The sequence below is a fragment of the Alosa pseudoharengus genome, unplaced genomic scaffold (assembly GCF_046254945.1).
Source record: "Alosa pseudoharengus isolate Yale_2024_CS ecotype anadromous, Long Island Sound unplaced genomic scaffold, YU_APseudo_1.1 YU_APseudo_1.1_scf_9, whole genome shotgun sequence".
In the NCBI taxonomy this organism is placed as follows: Eukaryota; Metazoa; Chordata; class Actinopteri; order Clupeiformes; family Clupeidae; genus Alosa; species Alosa pseudoharengus.
Genome location: NW_027468881.1, coordinates 41,909,323 through 41,921,576, shown reverse-complemented (window position 1 = coordinate 41,921,576; position 12,254 = coordinate 41,909,323). Strand labels below are relative to the sequence as shown.

Here is a 12,254-nt window from a genome sequence, read left to right as displayed (position 1 = left end):
AGTTTCCCGCGCGCATTTGTTGCAAGTTGGCTGTCAGCGAGCGGACGGAAGAATTAAATTATTGAAGTAGGCTACTTAACGCATATTGCCATCGCATATACTGCTGCACAGATTGTTTTTTCCCCCTATTTTGCCGTAGACATGCCAGCCACAGATTATGATCCTGCCAGTTTACCAGACTTGTTACCATTGTACTATCGCCGCCTGTTCCCTTTCTCACAGTACTATCGGTGGCTAAGTTATGGAGGTGGTGAGTAGCCTATGTATCTGTCTGTATCTGTCTCTGAAATTAAACCCAGCTGCCCTGCCTAACTAATCATAGATTCATATGGTAGACTTTATTCATTGTATCTCAGAATTTATAAGGTAAACATCAGCCAACTAACTAACAACAACCAACCCTAACGTTACGCTGTTTGAAAGCTTACACAGCAAGTTGTCTGGGAAGTTCAGTGAAGGAACTAATAATATCACTTTTATCTTTTAATGCTAGAGCAAATTTAACGAGGCATCAGATTCGTTCGATTTCCAGGCTAAGATTGGAAAGTTATTATTCATCAGTAGCTTGCATCTGTGATGATCTAAACATTTCTGACCTGACAGTAACCAAGGGCTACTTCCAGAACCGTGAGTTCTCCTTCACCCTCAAAGATGACATCTATGTCCGATACCAGTCTTTCAGCACGCAGAATGAGCTGGAGAAAGAGATGCAGAAGATGAACCCGTACAAAATTGACATTGGAGCCGTATACAGCCACAGGGTAACATTTCTACTAGCGTACAGTATGAAATGACGCTGTCTTTATCTTCTCAAGGATGTCCACCACTCCCTTAAATGTATCTAAATCTAAATGTACTCTGTCTCAGCCTAATCAACACAACACAGGGAAGTTAAATGTATCTCTAAAACAGGGATGTAGTGGTAAAATAAGAGGTGGGTATTGGGTAAACTATGATTTCTGTGATCACGGTGAGGTGGCAATTCCATGCAAAGGTCATCCTTACCATCGAAAAAAAAAGTTGTGCATACGCAAATAGAACTGTTGTTAAAATCTTCATTTAGGTCTATATTTTATTGTTTGTAACTGATCTGATTGAATTTGATGGAGAATTACACTCTTTTTACATCATAAATATGGTGTGCAACCATACAGAAACAACATTTTTCACATGGTAATATTATACATATTTAAAAAGTGGATAAATGGACCCAAGGTTCAAACAAATTGTGTCATTTGACAAATTCCAGATTGACAAGGGAATGGTAGAGCAATGTCTATGCTCAGCTTGCCTTTAAGAGCACAACTCCTTACATTTGTAAGGCTTTTGTTTTTAAGTCAGCAAGTTCCATGGCCATGTCACATCCATAACGTTTTATAGGAAAAGTTTATGCTACACATACAGTGTTGATGCGACAATGTCCATAGTGTCTGTGCAAAGCTGATTTATATCAATGTAAAGTGTAATGACCAAATTGTGCCTCTTTCTTACTTTTAAAACCTTTAATGGTGCGTTATGGATGTGACGTTATGGATGTTACATAATGTGAATTTACAAGACTGGAGACTTTATTATACCTCAAAGCCGATAAAACGTCTGTTCTGGTGGCATGTCAGTTTCAACGCATTTCACCTTAGTGTTTACAATTTCAAAGATTTTTAGATTGATCAAAACCACAGGGAGGCCTTGCCTAACCATTAGCAAAACAAACATAATATTAAAATACCTCCAGTGATTAGCCTAGCCATAGCCTATTTTCAAGTGGCCTAATAACGAAAATCGAAAAATTATCTTCCCGTAACTGTCATACTGTTGTTGTACAGTAACTGGATTATCGTGTTAGCTGGTGAAGATGGCTGACTTTGCAGCTGGAGTTAACATAGCAACCTCCTTCTGTTGCAGATCTGTTCAGCCTGCCGTTCACATCTGCTTAACACACTTTAATTTTAAATGTGACGCGATATGCCAGCATTTGAAGTGTCAGGTCCTCTGTAGCTAATACCCACAGAGTAACCTGAGTAACGGCAGCAATAAACTAGATGTACCGCATAGCGGTACAAAATATGACCGCCTCTCAGTCCTGCATATTCTCTTCGCAAAAAATCACGCTTGTCAATTTGTCTCCATCTCCTACTCCTTCAACTCATGTGCATGTAAATGAGTGTGTGCATATGTGTGTGTGTGTGTGTGTGTTTGCATGCGCACATGCGTATGCGTGCCTGTGTCTCCATTCATGTGGGTGGGTGTTTGTGCATGTGTGTGTGCTTGCCTGTCTGTATGTGTTTATATGTGTGTGTGCTTGCCTGTCTGTACTGTGCGTGCGTGCATGTGTGTGTGTGCATGTGCGTGTGTGCACGTGTGTGTGCATGTACTTTATGTGTGCAAATCACAAATGAGTGGGTATGGGTTAGGCTGATGCGGGCTGTTGAGACTAACATACCATAAATATTTTGTTATCTTGGGTGCAACGGTTCAGGTAGGGCTAGTTATTTAGGGAAGTGGCCACCAAGTTTCATGTTCCCTGGTGTTTCATGATTACTATTTCAATTTTTTCATATCAAAATTCACTACTTAATTATGTGTTTTATGTAGTTTGTCGAGGACTGGTTCAGACATGTCACATCCATAACGTGAAACCGTCACATCCATAACGCCAGTTTTTCCTACATAATGCATTACGAAAATGACGCAGTTTCAAAAACACACTTTTTGTGTTCATTCAAGTCTCCTTCATGCTACATATATCATAGTTTCGGCAGTTTCCTTCAAAATTTTGTAGAAAACCTGTAATCTCTCACAAAAGTGTGTCCATTTCATGTCACATCCATAACGCTGATAAAATGCCAAGTATTCTTAGGATGAAATTGATTATATGAAATTTGAGAATTTCTCAGTATTCAGAGGACAGAGGTTACATTAAAAGTTATTAATGTTATTAAAAGCAAATTAATTCACTGATACTAATTTTGCCCCCACTCTAAGGCATTTTGTTTACCAATATGAGTCCAATTGTCACATCCATAACACTGGAACTGCCCCACACACAACTTGGAGGTGCAAACAATCTGAGTTTTGGTTGATTTGACCATCAGTTAACTTCGAAACAGGCATTTTACTTTGGATAGACAATAGCAATACATCATAGGAGTGATTAACGTCAAAAAATGTAGACTGGAGTAACTCAACATTTGACACCTCCAATATGTTTAGTGTTCTAAAGACGTCAAATAGCCCGTTATCGTTACCAAATTGATAGCCAAGGAGCTATACTATAGCAGACTATAATAAGGAGAATAGCAATAATAAACAACAATGTTAATTCAATCAATAGCCTAATGAAATAAACAATGTAAATAAGGGAAAACAGCAATAATAAACAATAATGTTCATTCAATCAATAATATAAAGTCAATGACATGGTAAGATTACATTAAGGAGAATAACAACAATAAACAACAATGTCAAATGAATCAACAGCCTGATGAAAATAAAACAATACTATACAAACCATAACGCATAAGAAGCGCTTAAAGAACTAAGTACATGTTGAATAGGAATGTCTTTAGACCCCTCTTAAACGAACCAAAACTATCACAGGAACGGAGAGCACTGGGCAACTCATTCCACCAACATGGAACCACTGAGGAAAAGAGTCTTGAATTTGACCTAGTGTTTATGACTGGTCGACACAACAGACGCTCATCAGAAGAGCAGTGGGCGGTTGGGGATGTACAGTACTGTACGTCTTGATCACTGAATTCAAATAACAAGGAGCAGATCCAGAGTCCTACGGCCAAAGTGAGAGATTTCCATTTCATTCTGGCTTCCCAGATAGCAAGGGGCGGGCGGTCCACTGGGGGCAGATCTGGTGCTCCGCTAGCATTTTGCTCATTGGTTCTCTGACGGTCCGCTGGCGGGTTACAGACAAATTGCCCAATATTTTGCCACTATTGGTCTAAAATCTTTTTCATTTGTTCAGTTATACTCCATATATCATTTTAATAAATGTTCTTAATATTTATGACAAGTTAAACTTAAAGTGATGGTGGTCCAACGGTGGACCACAAGTGGCACGCCACCCGCGGCATACCACCAGCGGTCCACTATCTGCCAATCTGATTTTGCTATCTGGGTATAGGGAGCCAATGGGGAGCCAATATCAGTGGTATTGCTGTAAATAGTTCCTAGAGTGTACATATTGTGAATGTGGATAATACAGTGTGATTTTTAAATGTTAAAAGTTGAAATTGGTGAATAAACTCTTTTGAGAGGTGGATAGACTCTATTTCTGAAATTTCAGAGGTGGATAAACTGCGTATACTTGCGTTTAGCCTCCACCACTGCCCTGCTCTAAAATCTAAATGTACTTTTTCTTAGCCCAATCAACACAACACCGTGAAGTCCGGAGCATTCCAAGCCCTGGAGAAGGAACTGGTATTTGATATTGATATGACCGACTATGATGATGTCAGAACATGCTGCAGGTATTGTACCCCCCAACACACACACACACACACACACACACACACATACACACACCCACACACACCCACACACACACACACACACACACACACAAACACACACACACACACCCCCACACACACACACACACACAAACACACACACACACACCCCCACACACACACAAACACACACATACCCACACACAGTGACGTTGGAAGTGGGGATGCGGCCCACCCCAAACCGCACCAAGACACTTGTCATTTTCTGTGTAAATAGACCGATGGCTACACTGGACATGCAACTGTGTTCTGTTCCCAGAGCTTTATCTGTCTATGATCTGCAGGGTTAGTGTGCGTGTGTGTGTGTGTGTGTGTGTGTGCGCGTGTGCAACTGTGTTCTGTTCCCAGAGCATGCTTTATCTTTTGCTTTATTTCTTGAATTTCCCCTTGGGGATCAATAAAGTATCTATCTATCTATCTATCTGTCTATGATCTGCAGGTTTAGGGCCTCCTCGACGAGGAGATTGCTGGTCTGCGGATAATTTGCGGCACAATTTAATGGTATCAGACCCGCGGACCGAAAGAAAAGGAAACTAAACATTTTCCAGATTAGGAAATATTTTTTAATTTAGTGTTATCAAATAAAGAGGTGTAGCATTAGGGGGTTGTGGTGTGAGCGCTCATTCAATGTGTGTGCTCACCTGTGCAAGTGAAACTGTTGAACCACTGGAGATAACGTAGGTAGCAGCAACAAACAACGTTATTTAAAATACACACACCTGAAGCCCACACACACACACACACACACACCTGAAGCCCACACACACACACACACACACACACACACACCCCTGAAGCCCACACACACACACACACCTGAAGCCCACACACACACATCTGAAGCCCACACACACACATCTGAAGCCCACACACACACATCTGAAGCCCACACACACACACCTGAAGCCCACACACACACACACACACCTGAAGCCCACACACACACACACACCTGAAGCCCACACACACACACACACACCTGAAGCCCACACACACACACACCTGAAGCCCACACACACACACACACACACACACCTGAAATTTAGTCACATATAGTGACGCGAACACTAGTTACTTTTGACACTAGTGTTTGAAATCCCGTTGTTGTGTTTTGCAGTGCTGCTGACATTTGTGCCAAATGCTGGACGTTGATGACCATTGCCATCAGAATTCTTAACCGGGCACTGAGAGGTTAGCATCAGACACGTCAGTGTAGCTTTTAACAACCTCATGCTATATTTGGAAAGCCTAAGACACTGAAGAGAACATGAGGCCATTCCATTGACAAACCTTTGATATCAATAATCCTGTAACAACATATTTGATTCCTCTATTTGACTGATTCCAGAGGACTTTGGCTTCCGGTACCTTCTGTGGGTGTACTCTGGCCGGAGAGGGATCCACTGCTGGGTGTGTGATGATGCAGCGAGGAAGCTGTCGGTGGCAGCTCGTTCTGCTGTTGCAGAGTACCTCAGTCTAGTCAAGGTACGAGTACCTCAGTCTAGTATGAGTACCTCAGTCTAGTACGAGTAGTACCTCAGTCTAGTACGAGTAGTACCTCAGTCTAGTACGAGTAGTACCTCAGTCTAGTATGAGTACCTCAGTCTAGTACGAGTAGTACCTCAGTCTAGTATGAGTACCTCAGTCTAGTACGAGTACCTCAGTCTAGTATGAGTACCCCAGTCTAGTCAAGAGTACCTCAGTCTAGTCAAGGTATTTCGTTCAAACTATAGACTGTATAGTTAGGTTGGTTCTAACAGGAAATTCTCATACATTCACCCACCCAAGTATTTTGTTTCTAAATCTGTATTGGATGTGGTCAGTTATTTCAGTGTTTCCGGTTTACTAGGGTGGTGAAGAGACCATGAAGAAGGTTCAGCTGTCAGATCCTCTACATCCGTTCATCAGGTAGGGTGTTACTGGGTGTGTATGTTTTATTGCTCTCCAAATATCACTTAGAAAAGCCAGGTTGTAAAATTGACCAAGTCAGACCACGACTTGTTTTACAATAAATACCATTGATTTACATTATTTGCTGGCTGTAAACATGCTCAAAGTGGTTACAAATCTGTAATGTTATCAACTGTCTGTTTTTTTACAGAGAATCTCTTGTTGTGGTTGAGCGCTACTTTCCCAAGTATGCCCTCACTGATCAGGACATATTGGGCAACAGCAAGACTGTGGACAAAGTGCTGGCTCTTGTGCCCGAAGATATCCTTCAAAAATGATGTTGTATATCAAGAAATATATGTTAATGCAATCAAAGGGGTTGGTAAACACTGATGCACTGTATACGGTTGTTTGTGAGTGGTACAGGGAACACCATTGCCTGGCCTGGAGGTTAGCAGTTGGCTCTATTTGGCCATTTCTCTCAGGTTGCACTAAGGCTTTGGCAGCAGAATGCACTCGTTCAAATGTTCATACAGAGTTCACAAATGTTCATAGAAAGTTCTCTTCAGGTGAGTGAAAGTTAGAATGGTGGTCATTTCAGATGTTTTTGCCAACACTTCATAAAACTCTCATAGTTTGATAACTTTAAATTATTTGTAGGATATTGCTCGTTCACAACTTGAGCTATGTATGCAAAGAAACAGAGTTCAGAGTCTTTTTATTAGTATTATTTCATGTGAGCTACATTTTACACTGATATGGCATGATGGCAACATAAACATAGCTAACAATGGTATTAAATTGCAGTAGCCTATGATTAAATGTAATGGAATATTCAACTAAGGTAGACTGCTGTTGTTCACAGCACTAAGCTATTTATGGTTGATATACTCCGAGTCTCTGGCCCTCTCTTAGAGCCAGGCATAGTGAGCCGGCCCTCGGAAGAAAAAGTTTGGGGACCACTGCTGTACATGATGTCTATTTTCCACACTAGCTCAGAGAGGAGTGGATCTGCTCTGAGGAGACTGCGCTTTGTGACGTGTTAGTCCTTAACTTCATGGTCCTACAGGTGCGAGAGGACTTGCAGACCCAGTTCCAGAGTGAAAAGAACCCTCAGAAGCGCTGGAACAGGCTCTGCAGTGTGGTGCAGCACCAGCGGGTCCGTGAACTACTGCTTCTGGAGTCAATGGAATGATCCGATGCAGATTTAGACATATTCTGGAGTCAATGGAATGATCCGATGCAGATTTAGACATATTCTGAAAACACATCCCTAACTGACCCAAGGCTTTACGCCTGTTAAGAATAAGGCTGTCATTAATCAATAAAATACATTTTTAAATACAAGGCTTTACGGCCTGTTAAGAATAAGGCTGTTATTAATCAATAAAATACCTTTTTAAATACAAGCACGGAAGTTTGCTCGGTTCTGTGAAACTGAATCTCACTTCACCTTTCCCCGTCTGTCCTCTGCCTGTGATGGGAGCGCAGGTGACGTCCAAGAAAGGATGCCAGTATATCGATAAGGAGATCATGCTGCAGTACTGCTATCCCAGACTCGACGTCAACGTCAGCAAAGGAGTCAACCACTTACTGAAGAGCCCTTTCAGCGTCCACCCCAAAACTGGTGAGGATGAGGGTCACACCTTTGCTCTGCGTTGCCTCTGGGGGCATCTTCAGGAAGGGGTTGTGTTGCACATTTTCTTTCCACTTTTTGAATGTTGCTCACAGCTACTAAAAAGCATCCTGGACTGTTAAAACCTTAAATGTGTTTACTCATATTTATTTTGATTATTGGATCTGATTGCAAAATTGTTTGGAGTGACTAATTACAATACTATCCTGAATAATATGAATAATAATTTGTCACACACACAGGGCGAATCTCTGTGCCAATTGACCTTGAAGAACTAGACTCATTTGATCCTTTTGAAGTTCCAACAATCTGGTGAGTCACCAAAAAGATAAATGTTTTGGACATTCTGTCTCAGTAGAACCAAATGTAGCAGGCCTTGAGCATTATGGCCATTCTGTTTCTAGCCTGATCTGTGAGGAGCTGGACAAGCCCAGGGCTGCCGATGAGGAAGACGAGGGGGAGAAGGAGAATGAAAACGAGGTGGACGCAGCTGAGCGACGCAAAGCCAGAGGTGAGACTTGTGCGGACGATTTCAAGATTGATTTTTCTTCCACTATCTGGTCACCACAAGCATATTAATCAGCACAATTCTTGATTTTAACTTGGAGTATATTTGTGTAGAATAATAATGGCTTTTTATTCCCTGCCCAGACTACAAGAGAACAAGCCTTGCTAAGTATGTGAAGCATTTTGACCGATTCCTGGATGGGATGGCTCGCTCTCGCAAAGGGGAGATGCTGAGGAAGAGCGGTAAGATCGCTCGTCATCGCTCGTCACTCAAAACATGCTCGTCATCGCTCGTCACTCAAAACATGCTCGTCACTCAAAACATGCTCATCATTGCTCAAAACATGCTCGTCACTCAAAACATGCTCATCATTGCTCAAAACATGTTTAAACGGACAGGAGTAATCTATGTAGAGTATGAAAACAGTGTAATGTAATCACTACCTTTTTCAAGATATTTACATTTTTCATTTCTAATTTCACAGACCTCCAGAAGGACTTTTAACCCAGGGCTGAGCGTTCCAGCCTTCACACCGCCCTGTAGACGCACTGAATTCTGACCAGCTAACTGCCCCAGGAGACATGTTCAGTGCAGCAGGTTTCATGATTCCACTTGATGTACAGAGACATACATTAGTAGTTTAAAGGTTTAATTACAAACCTTTTTACTAAATTGTAAACTTAGTAAACAAGATCACTATGCAGACTCTTTTCCATCTGTAAAAAGCTCTGGTCACTCACTTTTTTTAATGAATAAAACAAGTTTATATATCAAAGAAGCGATTTATTAGAAATCATAATTCTGTTTCTGTAAGAGGGTTAACATTTACAAACTGTATAAAAACAGTACAAGCTACAGCGTTCTACGTAACACCAACACATACATACACCAAGCCTCAGGCCTTTCTCCGTCTGTCTCGCTACTTGGCCATGTCGATGATGCTCTGGAGAGAGGTGGGCACCCAGGTCCTCTCGCCCTGCACGAACACCACGCCGCGGTCGATGTAGACCGTGATGCGGCCGAGCGTGTACAGCTGCTTGCCCTCGTGCCGCCGGCCCACCAGAGGCAGGAAGACGATGCCGTTCTCCACGGCCTTGGCCTGCACCAGGTCCTTGAAGTTGGTGGGCACGGCCATGGCGCCGATGCCCCGCTGGGCCACACTCTCCGCCTCCTGCCGCTCCTGGGCAGCGCGGTACTGGAAGTCCCTCCGACGCTCCGTGTGTGTGAGGTAAGCGATATTCTCACGCGCACCTGGCTGCATGTAGTCACCTGTGGGCAGTAGAGGCCAGGTAAGACACTGAGCATACGGACGAGTCCGACCGTATAATAATAATAATAATAATAATAATAATAATAAAGGCAACCAGAACCCAGGAAGGAAAGACTGAAAACCGTGATTGCACATATGCAATCTAGAGACTAGAGGTTTTTGTACAGTGCAAGATGGCTGACCTATGCTAGAGTACAGTGCAAGATGGCTGACCTATGCTAGAGACCAGAGGGTTTTGTACAGTGCAAGATGGCTGACCTATGCTAGAGTACAGTGCAAGATGGCTGACCTATGCTAGAGACTAGAGGGTTTGTACAGTGCAAGATGGCTGACCTATGCTAGAGTACAGTGCAAGATGGCTGACCTATGCTAGAGTACAGTGCAAGATGGCTGACCTATGCCGGAGGACACTGCTCTGTTCATGATGTCCAGGGCCTCGTTGAACTTGTCCTTCACCAGCGGCTGAGCCAGCAGTGTATCTGAGAACATGGACTTCCAGCCCAGATACCACTTGGTGATCTCCTCATAGTTAGGATTGTTACTGAGCCAAGAGCACAGCACCTACACCACACACACACAAACAGGCCATTGATTAAGGTAAGTCAACACCATCTTAAAAACAATGGTACAACAGTATCCATAGTACAATGGTACAGTATGCATAGTACAATGGTATGCTGCAAGACAATATTCCTACTTGTACTACCATAGAAGACCACACAAATTTCACAGAGACGCTGGTTTGTTTTACACGAGACGCCTGGGGGGTATTCCACCAACCTCGCTAAAGGCCAAACCTGGCTTACCGGTATTTCGATAAGTCTCGCTAATTTTATTGAGAATTCCGTTCCATTAATGAGGTTAACGTGAATCCCAGCTTGGTAACTATGGGAATTTATGCCACAGAACTAACCTGCTCTGTAGCAGGTTAACTTTAAAGCTAAATTAAGCTGTGTTGCAAAAAAAAACCAATCAGTCGGAAAACGCGTTTAAAAAGATGCTTCCGTCAACCTGTGCTTTCGTCACCTGTAGCCTACGACTTCAAAAATAGAAGTAGGCCTAGAAATGTTTTTTTCCGACAGTGTCACCAAGCATGGATTTACACAGTCACTAGCTCCAAAGAATTTAAGATTATGCGACTTAAAATGTTTTGCGTGTGGTTCTAGGAATCTTGCTACTCTGCGTCATTTACGTTCGGTGGTGGTGTAACGTGCAGCGAGACGGTATAGGAAAGGATTTACATTCTTGCGTGTTCGCAGGTTCGCTTCAAAGTATTAAGGCTCCATAGTTTATCACCTTGATAATGGCATTTTTAGTTATAATCTTTGATTAAAGACATATGTCTACTGCTGATAAAGGGTCATGCACATTTGGTAGGTTGTTCAGTGACAGCTTTGCCAGTGGGCTATATTATATCTGATGCAAGCCAAAAGATAATTCTGTAGCCTAGGCAGTTAACAATTAAAACTGCTTCATGTGTCGACGATTGTTCATGAATGTCAAATCAACTGTGTGCTACACAGATTAAATACTAGGCATAAATTGAATTGAAAGCCATTGCATTTCAGATAATTTTATTTCAAACACTTTGGGACTTATGGGAGACAATACTATTATGTTGATACTAATTTATTTTATGACCACCTACACCTAGACAATAATTTGGAGTGAACTCTTTTAATCTAAGAACGTAGCCTAAGCTAGGCTATAGATAGTTTTGAATATCCATATGGATATCCATAAGTTGTTTTTGAGTTTATACTATTTATTCATTCACTAGTTTTGTTCAAGCATAGACTGTATAGTTTATGTGTCTAAGAGTGATGCCAATCAAACTTGCAATTGATTTTAAATCATTAGCATTGTTGTTTTAAATGTATGCTTTATTCTCCAATTTCTGTAGGCAATTTATTTTTTTCTCTCTGTTAATTTAATGACTTGCGATGAAAATACTGTAGATGGCACTTGCCAAATCGAACAGAAATCGTCTAGTATTGTCTTAATTTTACGACATGTATCGGAACGGCTTCAGCCCCAAGTGAAAGTCTACGCTAGTTCAAGCCAGGCTATTTCTGTTAAGCGCAGCCTTCATTAGCGAGGTTGATGGAATACCCCCCTGGTGTGTTTTACATGACACGCCTGGTGTGTTTTACACGAGACTCCCTCTCCTATCTTCAGCAGCACAAACCTGCAGCCATTTGCGGAAGAAGTTCTTGTCGAGCAAGCCGACCATGCAGGAGGGCGAGAGCATGCCCTCCCAGTCCATCACCCAGTGAAACGGGTCCATGTGCTGCTGGTGCGGGTTGACCACCAACTCGGACAGACACAGTTCTGAAGAAAAGAGCGAATATGCACACAGATCAGGCACACAAGCCCATCAAGAATTCCAGGATATGAAAACAGATTGGCCAAGTCCCAAGGCTA

At 42.2% G+C, this 12,254-nt stretch overlaps 2 protein-coding genes across 2 annotated transcripts in view; one reads left to right on the top strand and one right to left on the bottom strand.

The window, feature by feature from the left end:
- The first annotated feature begins 3 nt into the window (after positions 1-3).
- prim1 (DNA primase subunit 1) lies at positions 4-9,329 on the top strand. The gene is made up of 13 exons (XM_076275503.1): positions 4-250; positions 604-761; positions 4,378-4,484; positions 5,644-5,717; positions 5,875-6,011; positions 6,376-6,434; positions 6,628-6,738; positions 7,485-7,575; positions 7,908-8,043; positions 8,295-8,364; positions 8,457-8,563; positions 8,704-8,802; positions 9,045-9,329. Exons 1-13 carry the CDS (start codon positions 142-144, stop codon positions 9,062-9,064), a joined length of 1,278 nt encoding a protein of 425 aa, XP_076131618.1. The 5' UTR covers positions 4-141; the 3' UTR covers positions 9,065-9,329.
- Positions 9,323-12,254, bottom strand: part of tfip11 (tuftelin interacting protein 11) — a 17,312-nt gene continuing 14,380 nt past the window's right edge. Inside the window, exons 12-14 of the mRNA XM_076275499.1 lie at positions 12,019-12,161; positions 10,226-10,391; positions 9,323-9,829 (exon numbers count right to left, since the gene is read on the bottom strand). Of these exons, the coding sequence (XP_076131614.1) occupies positions 9,480-9,829; positions 10,226-10,391; positions 12,019-12,161 (659 nt within the window). The 3' untranslated portion in view covers positions 9,323-9,479. The remainder of the gene's footprint in view (positions 9,830-10,225; positions 10,392-12,018; positions 12,162-12,254) is intronic.